This window comes from Protopterus annectens, chromosome 7.part0 (genome assembly GCF_019279795.1).
Source record: "Protopterus annectens isolate FY-2018-M chromosome 7.part0, PAN1.0, whole genome shotgun sequence".
NCBI lineage: Eukaryota > Metazoa > Chordata > Ceratodontiformes > Protopteridae > Protopterus > Protopterus annectens.
The window spans coordinates 142,861,366-142,876,034 of record NC_056739.1 but is presented as its reverse complement, the minus strand read 5'-3'; the positions used below and the strand labels follow the sequence as shown (position 1 = coordinate 142,876,034).

General features: G+C 34.6%; 1 protein-coding gene across 4 annotated transcripts in view; it reads right to left on the bottom strand.

Moving 5' to 3' along the window:
- The window catches only part of LOC122806293 (F-actin-monooxygenase mical1-like), a 1,110,237-nt gene that overhangs the window by 757,109 nt on the left and 338,459 nt on the right, over nt 1–14,669 (bottom strand). For all 4 annotated transcript variants that reach the window (XM_044076592.1, XM_044076589.1, XM_044076591.1 and 1 more), the window contains exon 2: nt 708–1,013. In XM_044076592.1, coding sequence (XP_043932527.1) covers nt 708–971 — 264 coding nt within the window. In that variant the 5' untranslated portion in view covers nt 972–1,013. The remainder of the gene's footprint in view (nt 1–707; nt 1,014–14,669) is intronic.

Below are 14,669 nucleotides of genomic sequence, written 5' to 3'. Positions count from 1 at the left end.
TCTGATGAAAGGCTGCAAGACCCTGGATACTGCACCGAAATAAAAAGTGAAAATATTGACTTGTCTGGGTATTGAACCAAGGTCATCATCACGCCATCACTGGTAAAAAAAAGTTGTAAAAAAAGTTCTAACCTGTACCACTCAGAATAACGCTCAACCACTTAGCACAAAAAAATCTGGACAAATCCAAAAATAATGGGGGGAGCAAAGCCCCAAAAATAGGTACACATTTTAAATATTGCTCTTATAAACTTAAAAAGTTGTTAGAATAAAAGGTCTTGTGTTACCATGCATTTTCTGAAGGATATGAAGTCTGAAACTCAAGTTCCTATCATTATTTCATGAATTCAGTCCTCACTGATTTGCCACAAAAATCCAGAAAATCACAAAGTTTATGAGTAACAGGCCAAAAATACGAGGCAACAATCTGGACATTCTGTGAAAATCTGGACAGCTGAGAGGTATGCACTGAGCATCCTGGACCTGAACCCTTACCTTCTAGGGGCATTCCCAGCTTATTTATTTCTTCCAACAATACAGTCTTAGCCACACCCACTGCAGTGTCATATGATTAGTGCCACATACCCTTTCCCACTCTGAACATCTGAAAAGGTGGAATCTACTGCACAGACATTCACACAAGGAATACTTGAGACAAGTTTTGCTGTTGAATAAAGGATTAAACCCTCATCATGACGGACACCTACCTTTGTTGCGGCACAAGCCTGGCCCTGCAAGTAGTCCGGGTGACTTGCCCTCTTATCCAGTTTGGCCCATAAGGCCTTTGCTTTCCAGTAGTTGAGGCAGGACTTGAGTTTGTGGTAGAAGTCCTTGTACTCCGTAGGGTCCAAATCTAGGCACTTACAGAGTTCTTGAAAGTCCTGCACTGTGTCCTTGCAAGTCTTTGCCTGCAACAGCTGATCAAAGAGCACATGGGCCTGGTTCTGTTCTTTGTCTCCTTCCCTCTCCATTCCTTGGAGGTCAGATAATCCCCTTGGTCAAACAGGCGAGCCCTGAAAATTGAGAGAGAAGACACCGACTAAGAAATCACATCATTATGATGTCATCAGACCTGCCTGACCTTAAATGTTGAAGCTACAATTTGTTTCCTGTTATTTATTAGTAACTATGCTTTCTGGATAATACTGTGATACAAGTAATTATCAACAATATAAGAATATTTTAAAAATGTACTACTGTATGGCCCATGGGCATGGGGCAGAGCATCCAGCCATCAGTGACCTGGATAAATGAATGCCTCATTTACCAGTGGGCTGGCAAGGAGGCAGGAATGGCAAGAAGGCAACTCTCCTCCAAAAGGAGGAAATTTCTGCAGAGCTGGCTGCAACTTCTCTGTTCCCTGATAGAGACCGGGGGGTAAAGCAACAAATGGGGGTATAAAACATTCAATTCACAGACAGCTGTTGCCACAGCACAAACGTGTGAAAATGTCCACCTCGCCTACACCACTGGAGAGAGGGAGTCAAATGATTTGGTACAAAAATAAAAAATACCCACCCTAAATGCGCAGATAGCTGTTGCCACATCATACACACGTGAACGTGATCACCTCACCTACACCACTGGACAGGGGCAGTCGAAAGATTATGGTACAAAATTAAAAAAAAATATCCACCCTCAGTATAATGAGATCCAGACATCCTTTTATCCAGGATTTGTCGTCTTAGAAGAATGAGTCGGCAAGGAATGCATAATGGGTGGAGCCTCCATTTCTGTGGTTAGGCAGAAGGTGGGAAGTGAAAAAAAAAAGATATTTTCCTGACTATATCTTTCCAGAGTCATGGTCTTAACCGATACTGGAAACAGAAACTTGCTTCTCTGCTGTACATAGTTAGAAACAGGTCTGTTGTGCTAATAGGATCTGTACTGGAATAATTCACATACATCAATAATGGGGGTTAGCTAGAAAAAATTAATTGTTTAGCTACCCTACCTACATGAGGATAAACAGTCTCTGGAAAGCCTTACTAACTGCTAATTCAACAGTGTTCATGCAAATGGGTGCTATATTACACATCCTCGTAATGCTAGTAAAAAGTAGTGTGTCTAACATGCCTCCCTTACCTGATGGAGTCTAGCAAACAATTTATCTATACTTGGTGAAAAATAACCTCGGCATGCCTAATGTAGGACTGCCAGCCATGTGCTTGGCATGTGACTGAAACCACTTATTGACATGCTCAGACGTACTTCCACCTTCCAGATGTGGGACAGTTCCCTATCAATCTACCTAACATGTTCAAACAGCCATCCATATGCTTGACCAAGGATATGCCTTCATCCACATTCCTGACATTCTGAAAAAAAAATAGCTTTAATTCTGAAAGTGATACTTTCTGTGATTTTAGATTTAGCCACCTTTTAATCTTTTCCATAAGTATATACATATAAAAAGTAACAAAAGAAATGTATACTTAGTCTGCAAACTGTACATACATACATACACACACATATATATATATTAAATTCTTCAAATGCAGTCATAAAATTTGTTAACATACTGAAAGTGCATGATATGGAAACTCAAAGTTCGTCACGAACTTTGAAGAAACACCCTTACATTTTGCAAAAATCAAACTCTTTTCATTAATTAGAAGGAGATATTTCCATTCAACGCAAACAGCATTGAGAAGAAGAAAGGCGAAGACTTGACATACGGTTGTGCTGGTTTCTCCGACGATACATACTGCTTCTAAAATTATCATTTGCCATGACGAGGACACAATCTGGGATAACTGTCCATGGTTTGTAAACCTGGTTTACTTCCAGTGATCTAAAATCACAGTATAAAAAGACAAATACCATGCTTTACTGCCTCCATCAGCTCTGATCCACTTCTTAATGCATTACATGGCTGCTGTCAGGGGAGACTCTTAATCAGGTGTCCACCTGATGATATCAGAGTATTAATCCTGAATGCTATGCTGTTTACCCTTACCGTAAGCAAGCTACACTCTACTTTAAGTGCACCATTTACCTGCTGTCAGGTGAGACTACAGAACAGATCCCCCGACAGATATCTCAGTGTTATCCTGAAAGTTAAAGTTATGTTGCTGTGACCCCTCCTCCTCCATGCTTACAAACTTAAGAAACTAATCAAAATACCAGGAAGTGTACCACACCAGAAACTTTCTCATTTAAATACTTCTTATCTCTCCCCATAGCCTTTTTGTTATTAACTGTAACATTATGACTTGTGGAGCAACATCTAACCCTTCCTTCATTATGTGAAGTAACAAGCCGAGAGACAATCAAATGTTGTTGAGTAAAAAGTTGAAAGTCATATGAACCAATAAGCATTGCAAATATCTACCTTATGCCGATAAATTAAATGTTAAATCTGTACTTTCTTAAATGACTGCCTAGAGCTACTTTAAACTAAGTTCTAAATTTATATTTCCCTGAATGTTGTACTAAAAAGTATTACATTTCCATTTCCCTAAATGTTCTAATAAGAAAAACATTTATATTGGCATAATTGAGGGCTACAACTACGTTAAATGGAAATGTGGTTGGATTTCCTAAGGTGATCAAGCAACCATATCACACATGAGTTAACTGTAGAAATTAATAATCATTTAATCTCACCTACATTTTGAGGTGCAATACCCCAAACACACTCTCAAACATGCAAGTTAGAGTTTTATACACAAAAGTACATCTGCTCTGCATAAGACAGACTACACTACTAAACCACTACGTCTCAATACTCAATTTGTATCAGCTCTACATTTCATATTTTTCAAACCATTGCTGAATGTCTTCTAATTTCAGCATAGTCCTCTGCTTTAGGGGGCCAGAACAGAGCATCAAACGCTGAAACTTCAACAGCATTTAACATATGCTATATGAACTGCAATCTGCTTTCCAGAGGTGGGAATTTGCTTTTCATTAAGCACACACTACACTGTGCACTTTCATCTGCATGTCATTACATGGTCATTTTCACACCCCTTATTCCTGTGCTGCTTTTTCCCCTCTTCTCCATAGCTGGTATCGTGAATCACAACAAGTCATCTCATGGCTGCTTCCTGCATATCAGCGTGAAGTACACAATGAGTACCAACCAGAAAGCTAGTAATTGGATTACTGATAGACAGATAAATAAAAATAAAATGTATCTATCTACCTATCTATTTATCTTTTCTTGACCAGGTTAGTCCCACTGGACAAATGGCTTCTTTTAAGGGGAGACCTGCGGTGGCAATTCTACTACTAGGGGAAATTTTGGCCAGGTCATCTGGGAACTTCCCCTACTCTTGGTAGTCAGGGGAAGAGTTTGTGTGTTACACATCTTGCCTTGCTATTTCCTATCCAGGCGTGAAAGCAGCCAGGAGAAACTGAAAGAAAACATGGCTGATTCAGCTCTTGCTGAAACTGGAGTGAAAGCTGTTGAAATGTAGCTGAAATGAAAGAATTGCTACTAGAATTTTTTTCTGATGATGTGGGTGCAGAAAAAAACAGTGACACTGGCGGAAAAGGAGATTGTAGCTGAAACAGTGATGGAATCAGAGGAAAACTTCAGAGGAGATTATTTGAAGAAGAGAGAGTTACCTCTGAAAAATACATAATTACAACTCTCCAATCGGGGGGGGGGGGGGGGCTCAGGATGATTACTTGGAAGAAATCGTAAACCAAAGTGAGCCATAAAATGGAGCAGCAATTTCATGGAGCAACATCATGGTAAAAACAGAAGAAAAAGAAAAGAAGAAACTTTGCCAGAAAAAGTTTGAGAGAAAAACTTATGGACAAACTGTTTGAGAAGGAACAAAGCAGAAAGAAGAAATAAAAGAAATGAAAAATAATTAAACAGTACATGTGAGCAGCAAAAAAGAAGAGGTTGAACAGGTATGAGGTTTGGGACTCTGTCATAGCACCTCTGGGTGTCAAAGCAAAAGAGGTAAGAGCATCGAGTTTAATTAAGGAGACTTTTTGTGACGTGATATTTGAGACTGGGCAGGCCATGGAAATGTTTTTGGGTGCATATGAACAAAAGAAAAATATTTGTCCGTGGTCAGAATATGTGGTGCAAGGAGGAGGAAGAAGAAGAATGATCCAGTTTAGAAGTGAAACTGAAGTAAAAGAACTGAAAGAACATTGTTAGCTATATGTAAAGAAGTAATAGACACTATAAAATATGTGATGAAAGAGGACTATGGACTGGGGGATGGGGATGTGGAGTAACACTGAAAATGGAAAATGATAATGTTATGCACGTACCTGGTATTAGTAATGTTTATGGTAATATGAGTTTTATGAAATACAGGGGTCAACCAAAGACTTGCTATTTTTGTGGAAAAAAGATAATTTAATCAATGAATGTGATAAAAAAAGATGTTATGTATGTGGTAAAACAAGGCATAATGCAAAATATATGATTTAAAGTGCAAAAAATGTGGCAATACTGGTCATTCGTGGCTAGAATATGAAAGGAATATGCAAGAAAATGAAAATAAAGTTATACAGGATAAAGGGATAGAATGTGTTATACAAGAAAATGTACAAAAAGATGTGATGGATAAAGGGGTTGTACATGACGTTGAAGAAAGTAACAAGGAAAAAGAAACACAGGAGACAAGTGAGGAAGAAGCTGACTGGTGTACAGTAAGAAATAAAAAGAATTCAACAGGAAAAAGAGTTAAAGAATGGAAAAGAAAATTCAAAAACATAATAAGAAAGTATAACAACATTTTTATTCCTTTCCTAACTATTCTTAACAGCTGAAAATATTGGCTTTAAATATGAACACCATGAAAAATCTTAAGAGGAGAATAGGTATATTACAATGTTGTGCTGCAGTAGATGCACATATTATTGTTTTGGAAGATATCAGATTATTAACAGGTGAAGAAAGAACACAAACTGAAAAACTCTGGAATGGTGTGGTATTTTGGAACACGGGGAAATAAACGTGCTTGGACACGTATATTATGCCAAGAAAGCATTCAAATATTAGATGTAACCATAGTGGAACTAGGACAAATTACAGTAATAGATTTGAGATGGAAAAATATGTGTATAGAATTACAGCCTTATACGCATATGTAACGAAAAAGAGAGAGAAATATTCTTCAATATATTTGTATAAACATGGACATTATAGTGATGGATGAGCAATTGTGATGTTAAAATGGTTAAAGAAATTATGAGAAGTTGAAAGATAAGTGCATGGGGAAAAAAACACTGGACCTACAAAAGGAATGAAATTAGGATAGAAACTGATTATTTTTTTAATATCTGATAGTTTAAAAGTTAAATAAAAGGGAATTCAGTATGCTGGATTTTTGGATCATGTGGCTATATGGGTTACAGTATACAAAAATGAATAATATATAAGAATAGGAAAAGGAATAAAGACAATTAATGAAAAATAATTAGATTTAGAAGAGAAAAAAGAATTTATGGAATTATGGGAAAATCATATAAATATGAGAGAATTTTAATGAGAATTGGACTGTTTTGTGGCTTAATTCATTTTAAACAGAAATATAAAAAGTGTTTTTGGAATGTATAAAGAAGAAAGGGAGAGATATAAAATATTAAGCCAAGAAACATTCAGAGACTTATTAGAGAAGAAAAATTCATTTTAGGAAAAAGAAAGAGAAATATATAGAATGAATCAAATTAAAAGTAACTTGTTATATGCACAAAAATATTGTTTACAATGTTTACAAGGAAAAAAAGAAGATGTAGCACCATATCTGAGTAAAATATTAAAAGAAGGAAAATTAATAAGAGAATTAAAGAATAAGGAAGGTAAGCAAATAAGATAGCGAGAAGGAATCTATGAAATAATTAAAGAATACGCACTGGGATTATACTGCATATTTATAAAGGTGAAAAATTAAACAACAAAGATAATGAGTATTTAGAACAAAAATAACTATGAAAGAAATGAATGAATAATGAATTCTGCAACAGGACTGGACAGAACTGAATATGGTATGTATAAAGAAATGTAGTGGCAAAAATAATTTTTATAGAAGTTATGAATGAATGGTTAGAAACTGAAATTAAAGAGAAAGAGATATGTACAGGAGTTATAAAAATTATATTTAAAAAAGGAAACAGGAGATAGAAAATTGGAGACCTATAACACTGAATAATATGGATTATAATTTTTTTATGAGAATAATAACAAAAAAGGTTACAAAAAATGGATAGAATATATGACCAAAATGTATTCAGAAGAAAAGGAAGTCAAGAGTTATTATGGATAATAAGAGAAATGTTTGATATAAATAAAAATGTAGATGCAAAGGTTATGATGGAGATAGAAGTAAAACCTTTGTAATATTCAATATAAATCATTATGGCAAATTTTGCAGCCATATAATGTAAGCAAAAAATATTACAAGTAATAAAATCTGTTTATGAAAGGACTATGTGAAACTAAATGCAAATGGCTGGATTGGTGAAGAAATAAAAATAGAATGTGGAATAAAGCAGGGTTGCCCAGCTACTAGTGTCATTTTCTCATTAGTTATGAATGTAATAGTGAAGGAAATGAATAAAAGGTCAAGTCGCGACGGATACAAAATGATGAAGGAAGTACAGCTGCCAATAATGTATAACTGTGTGGATAATATTGTACTAATTATTATAAATAAAGAATGGGTAGGAGAAGTAAATGAAAAATTAAGTATAAATTAAAAAAATGGTTTAAGAGAAAAGTAAAGGATTTGGTTTTGAAGGTATGATAGAAGGTGCAGAGTTTAATGAAAAATATATAGATATAGTAGGAATAATAATGGGATAATGTACTCAAAGAAGTAAAGGGTGTGACTTTTTTTGGAAATCATATAGATTTTCATATAGAAAAAAGTACACTTGTTGAACACCATGGTAATAGGAAAAATTGCTTATGTTGCTAACATCTATATGATTCCTATTAAGAATGAAAAGGAACTCATGATAATTGTATTTTCTTTTATATGGGGCTCTAGACTGACTCTAGTCAAGAGAGGGATTCTACACATGAAAGAAGAGCAAGGAGACTTGGCTTTAATAAACCAAATAGTATATGCAGCATCTTTAATTTTATATATGGTATTAAAAGGAATTATGAAGGAAAATAAAAAAAACATGATAGAAATAGTACTATATTTCAAATACAAAGAATTGTGGGAAGGAATGGAAGTTAAAAAATGAAGTAAAAGCACTGTGAATGAAGAAATGAAAGATTACCAAAACAAAATTGCGTTATGGAAATAAAAAATAATATATGTGAAAAAATAGAAAGGAATGGTACTTAAATACTATAAAAGTATTTTATTTCATTGATCCATGGAAACATTTAAAAAGAAAAAAGAAAAAGCCATAATGACGAGATATAATAACTATAAAAAGATTAAAGAATGTAAGGATTTTTATGGAGATTGTCTATTAGAAAATTGCAAGTTAAGGCAAAAATGCCATACAAGAAAAAGCAAGATAGAATATGTAATAAATGTGGAGAGTTTGAGACTACTGAGCATGCGTTTTTGAAAAGCAAAATAATTAATAATTCACAGAAAGAAATATGTAAACATAACAGGGTGAAAAGTTTATTAAAATTTAAGCAAATAAATATGGATAGAATAGAATTTGGTTATTATGGTGCATGAAAACAGGAAGAAGTGAAGAAAATGGACAGAGTAATATTTTATGTTTCACGGACTGTATGGAATGACTAAATTAAATAAAATACAATAGAAAATAGACTTTGACAAAGAATCTGGAGAAAACAATATTTTGGTTATGGATAAAAGAGTGAGTGGAATGCTTAAATTGAAGTTTATAATGTATGGAGATTTGCAAATAGATGTATATAATTGTAAATATGTCAATAATAGGTAATGCATATATCAATAAAAACCCTACTCGTATTGTACGGGGACACTATTTGTTGTGGTACTTCTGTTTTCCGGTCTGAGCATGTAGGCAGCTCGGAGAAACTGGGAGAAGATATGGAGCTGTTTCAAAATGGAACAGACATATTCACAAGAAAGAAGTGAATCTTTCAGTTTAGAAGTAAAAAGGAGACTGGGAAGGATGTAATTATATCCAAGAATCACTGCAACGTGTTAAAGGTGGGTGAGCCATTAAAGGAGAGTTTAGTAAGTGACAGTGATGTGAAGGTAGTCAAACCTTCATAGGAGTGCAATGTGGGGATGGAAGATAAGAAGATACACCAGTGATGGATTCCTTGGACTTTTTTCAACAAATCCTCTTTGGGGAAGATGATTCAGCACAAATGTGTTGTTACAACCATCCAATTGGCAGGGTTACAGAATAATTTGCTTATGGACTTGGCAAATGTGAGTGATCCAGAAAGTGGCAAAGATGTTTTCTGAGGTGAAATTATGGACAGAATACAGTGAGAGGATGTTCAGCAAGCGGAATCTAGAGTAAAGAAATTGTAAGCAGAGACAGTAAATACAAAAGCGCAGAATGAAAAAGAAGAGAAGAAAGATTTTACAACTAAGAAAAAGTCATACAAAGTAAGAGTAGAAAAACAAAGAGGACACAGAAATTGACAGATACAAGGTATATGATCAAATAATTACACCTCTTGAAACTAAAGCTAAAGAGGTAAGAGCTTTTATGTACATAAATAAAATACTTTTGTGACATTATTTTTGAATCTGGACAGTTGATTGAGAAGTTTATAGGAAAATATGATAAAAAGAAAGACTCTTTCATTTGAAATCAGTACTTTGTAAAGACTTTTTTCAGAGAAACAAGAAAAACAATTCATATACAATTTAGAAATGAAGTAGAGAAAGAGACTTTAAAAGAACATTTATTGAAAATGTAAAGATGTATTAGAAATTTCAAAAGTATATGATAAAAGAGGTTTATGGACTGGGACATGGGACTGTCTTCTGATATTGAATAAAGAAAATGAAAACAATTGTGCAAATCCCAGTATTATAAAAGTGGAGGGGGGCAAAGGTATGGTGAGATATTTATGCCAAATAAAAAACTTGTTTTCTTTGTTGTACACCTGATCATTTGATTAACAATTGTGAAAAGAGAAAATGTTATACATGTGGAAAAGCAGGACATGATATGAAGAGATGCGAGTTAAAATGTTATAAATGTAAAAAGCCAGGACATTTTGGTATGGAATGTGAAGAGACAGAGTCTGAGAATACAGATATGCAGACTGACCAGAGACAAGTCTGTAAAAATGTAGAAACTGAATCTCAAGTCATAGACACACAGATAATACAGGCAGATGTTCCAGAAAGTGAACAAGAAAAAACAGTAGCTTATAATGAAAAAAAAACAGTATTAGATGAAGAAGTTTCAGATGTTAGTGATACATAATGGAATGTATTTAAACAAAAAAAGGAAGTTCTATTGGTAAGTACGGAAAAGAAAAAGAAAAATTATAGAAGGTCATAGCAAAGAAACCAAGGAAGGGAAGGAATAAAAAGAAATAAGATGTTGCTACTTGTGAAATTTTGGCAGTAAATGTTAATAGTTTAAAATGTTTAGCAAGGCGGTTAATCATTATTGAGTGGTGTAAACAACACGATAGTGACATTATTATTCTAGAGGACTCCAGATTATTGACAAGAGAAGAAAGATATCAAACTGAAATATAGTAGGGTAATAATGTGATTTGGAATTTTGGAAATAAGACTTGTTTAGGGACAGTTATTTTCTATAAGGATACAATAAAAGTTTGATATTATTTTGGTTATACTGGGTAGAATTAACATCATGGATATAAAACGGAATAACTAGGTTCTGAGAATTATCGCAATTTACGGTTATGTGACAAAATGGGAGAGAGGATATAGTTAAAAATCTAATTCAATATTTTGCCATAAATATGGAGATAATTGTGGCAGGTGATTATAACTATAACTTAAGACATCAGAGGAAGAAAGATTATGATGTTAAAAAAGTACTACATCTTATTAAATGTGGGCAATTGAGAATTTGGGATAAAGGCACATGGACATACAGCAGAGAAGAACATAGAACAGAAATAGATTACTTTTTATTTTCTTCAGGATTATTAATATTAGAAGAAAGTGTTTTGGCAACAAGTTTTTCTGACCACAGGGCTACTTGGATTCAGTTAAAAGGGAATGATGTGCATTTAAAATAGGCAAAGGGATTAAACGAATAAATAAAGTTAAATAAGAAGAGATAGGAAAGGATCACATTTTAGAACTGTGACAAGAACATGTAGAGATGAAAGTTTTCTATAAGGACTAGTCAGAATAGTGGTTGTATTTTAAACAAAAGTATAAGAATTGCTATATGTAATCTGAACAAAAAAGAAGGGAAGAAAAAACTAAGTATAGAACATTAAGTAATGAGATGTTTGATAGTCTAATGAAGCTTTTTTGTTAAAAAACAGGAAGTTTATAATTTGGAAAAGCATTTATTGCATAAGCAGAGATATTTTCTGCATGGAATAAAATAAGAAATAGTGCCTTAATATAGTAAGATTATTAAAAAATAGTTCAATAAGGCAAATGAAGGACATAAATGGCATAATGCATAATACACAGGAGAAGGTTATTGGGACAGTAGAAAATTATACAGAAGAATTATTTAAAGGACAAAGCATACAAACCTATAATGAACAGAAAATAGTTTCTGTTTTTTTTTGTAGAATAAGATAATAAGGATATGGAGAAAATACTGTAATAGAGTATCTGAAAATATATTAAAATTAGTTAATTTAGAGTCGGCAGCTGGTCTGGATGGTATAGAGTACATGATGTATAAAAATATGACAAGATGACAAAAAGGATAATTTTAATGGTGTTAAATGAGGGATTTTGATGTAAAGAGTTATGTACTAGAGTAACAAAATTTATATGGAAAACAGTTTACAAAGAGGAAATTCAGAAATGGAGACCAGTGTTGTGTCTTTCGGCTTTTCCAGGTTAGGGGTGACCACAGTGGAACTCCGGTCTGCTAATGATTGGCAGTAGATTTTTACGTGCTGGCTTGCCGGGCCTAACGCACAACCTTCAACAAAGGAACGCCCATTCACGCATGTCGCCACACAGAAGATGATCTGAGAATCAAACGGGCAACATCTAACTGTGAGGCGACAATGCTACCACAGCACCACCACTGCGGGTCTCAGAAATGGAGACCAATAGTTTTGAATAATACGAACTATAAGATATTTAAGAAGATATTACAGAAAAGAATGGAAAGCAAAATAATAGGGTTATAAGAAGATATATGGTATAAAAGGGAAAAAGTATGCAGGAGTTACTTTTAGTTATCTAGAAATTAGTAGATGATGTCTTACGTAAAGATAATCAAGTCAGAATTATGGTAGGTGATGTAAGTAATGCCTTAGATTCTATTCAACAAGAGGTGTTATAAGAAATACTGAAGTCATATAATATAGTTAACAAGATTTATAAGTGTGTATGACAGCTTATAAATTAAATATAGTAAGGGCTTTGGTTAATGGTTGGTTAAGCATGGAAATAGTGCTTCAAAAAGGTATAAGGCAAGGCTGTCCCCCTTGAGTAGTATAATATTTTCTTTAGTAAAGAATTTAATATTCAAATTTATAATAAAGAAATGGCAAAAATGAGTTACGTACATAATGAAGGGGTAGTAGTACCAGTTTTGTTATCTTAAGCCGATGATATCTGTTGCTCGTCCTATGTTATGATTCAAAACAAACTGGCAAGGTAGCTTGTTTATATGCATTATTATATAGAAACACATCAGGATGGATAGCAGCACCATAAAATATAGATGAACTGATTAACTGACAGACCATTACATACATACATGCTTACATCTCAGCAGCTCTCTAGAAAAGGGCAGTCTGGCTCGCACACGCTAAGTATTTATACACATGTGCAAGCCCATGGAAAGCTTCTTAAAGGTATAAATACATACGGATCTACATCCTCTCTCTTTAGTGAAATGACCACAATAAAATGACATCTGAAAAGACATAAAATTACATCGAAACTAAGAAATAAACACAACATTCATGTCCAAGTTGCAGTGTATCTGGAACATGGTCTGGAAATGCAACCTAAACTAGTGATACAGCAATTAGGGTTGGGTATAGCAACACTGGAACACTGGATAACTCACTCGGAGATCTAGAGTCTTTTTCACAGGCAAGATGCTGCAATAAAGGCTCAAACATTGGTACTAAATGTTTCTGATTCTGCCTAAACTCTGCTCCTTTTAATTCCACAATGTACGATCTTGGCTCTGGACATACACTTTTCACAACTCCAATCTGATCAAAACATTTGGACGTCTGCATACTATCTCCTCTTCTCGTAATGGATTGAGCAGTTTGCTGGACTTATCATAATAGGACTTCTGGGACAAACACCTTTTCATGAGTTGAACTCTCACTGCTTTGTTGTTCTTAGCACATGGAACCAAAAGATTGCTACTGATTGGTAGTGTGGGTCTGGTTTGTCTCGACAGAAGCCTTTGTGCAGGTAAACCAAGATTTTTATCACAAGGAGTATTTCTGAGATTCCAGAGATTCAGAAAAACATCGCTATTGTCTCATTTCAACTTCTCTAATAACACTTTGAACTGCACGTTCTGCCAAATCATTTGACTGTGGGTACTCAGGGCTACTTGTAGCATGAATAAAGTCACACTCTTCAGCAAATCTCTTGAACTTCTGGCTAGTAAACTCTGTACCATCGTCAGAAATAACTAACTTTGTGCAGACTACCATGGACAGCAAAATAACGCTTTAGCTTTGTAATGACAGTACTGAATGCTAGATTAGGAAGTTGGTCAGTCTCAAACCAAGTTGAATAAGAGTTTACTAACACCAAGTAATGTTGAACATTTCATTTGAAAATGTCTATGGCTACTGTCGACCAAGGTAGTTCAGGAATCTGACTTAGCTGAAGTGGTTCTTCCTCTTGATGTGGCGTAGTACTATTACATACAGAACAAGATGAAAGCACTGTCTCGCTATCCTTTGACACTGAGGGCCAGAATACTAGTCCTCTCACCCTTCTTTTGGTAGAATCAGTTCCTGGGTGTTCACGATGCAAAATGGTAATATACTCTTGTTGCAAGGATTTTGGAACAATCACTTTTGGATCTTTCGTGATGATGACATTGTCAAACAAAATCTCATCTCTGTAAGGAAAATATGATTACATGTCTACTGGCAAACAAGATTGCTTTGAAGGCCATCCTCGACTGATAAAGTTGTTGAGTTTTTAAAGAATTGGATCTGTGGCTGTGTGACTTCTAAGCTCAAGATTTGTGGAAGAAATATTTCTCACTTCCATGACGTCAAAACCAAGTTTCTCATATACATGCTGTTCGGTGGTATTTCTGGGTGATCTGGACAATGTATCAGCAAGATAAAGAAGTTTGCCTTTTATGTAGACAAGATTGAAATTATACTTTTGCAATTTCAACATCATACGTTGCAATCTGGCTTTCTTAAAATAGTGACTAGAGGTTGGTGGTCAGTTTCGATTTCAATGGAACGGCCATAAATATAATCATGGAACTTCGAACACGCAAACACAACTCTCAAGCACTCTTTCTCTAACTGTGCATACTGCATCTCAGTTTGGGTTACACATGTGACCAACAAAGCACCACAAGAAAGAGTAACTGGTTTGTGAACATCATAATAGCTGAGAGTTGGTGGACTGGCAATT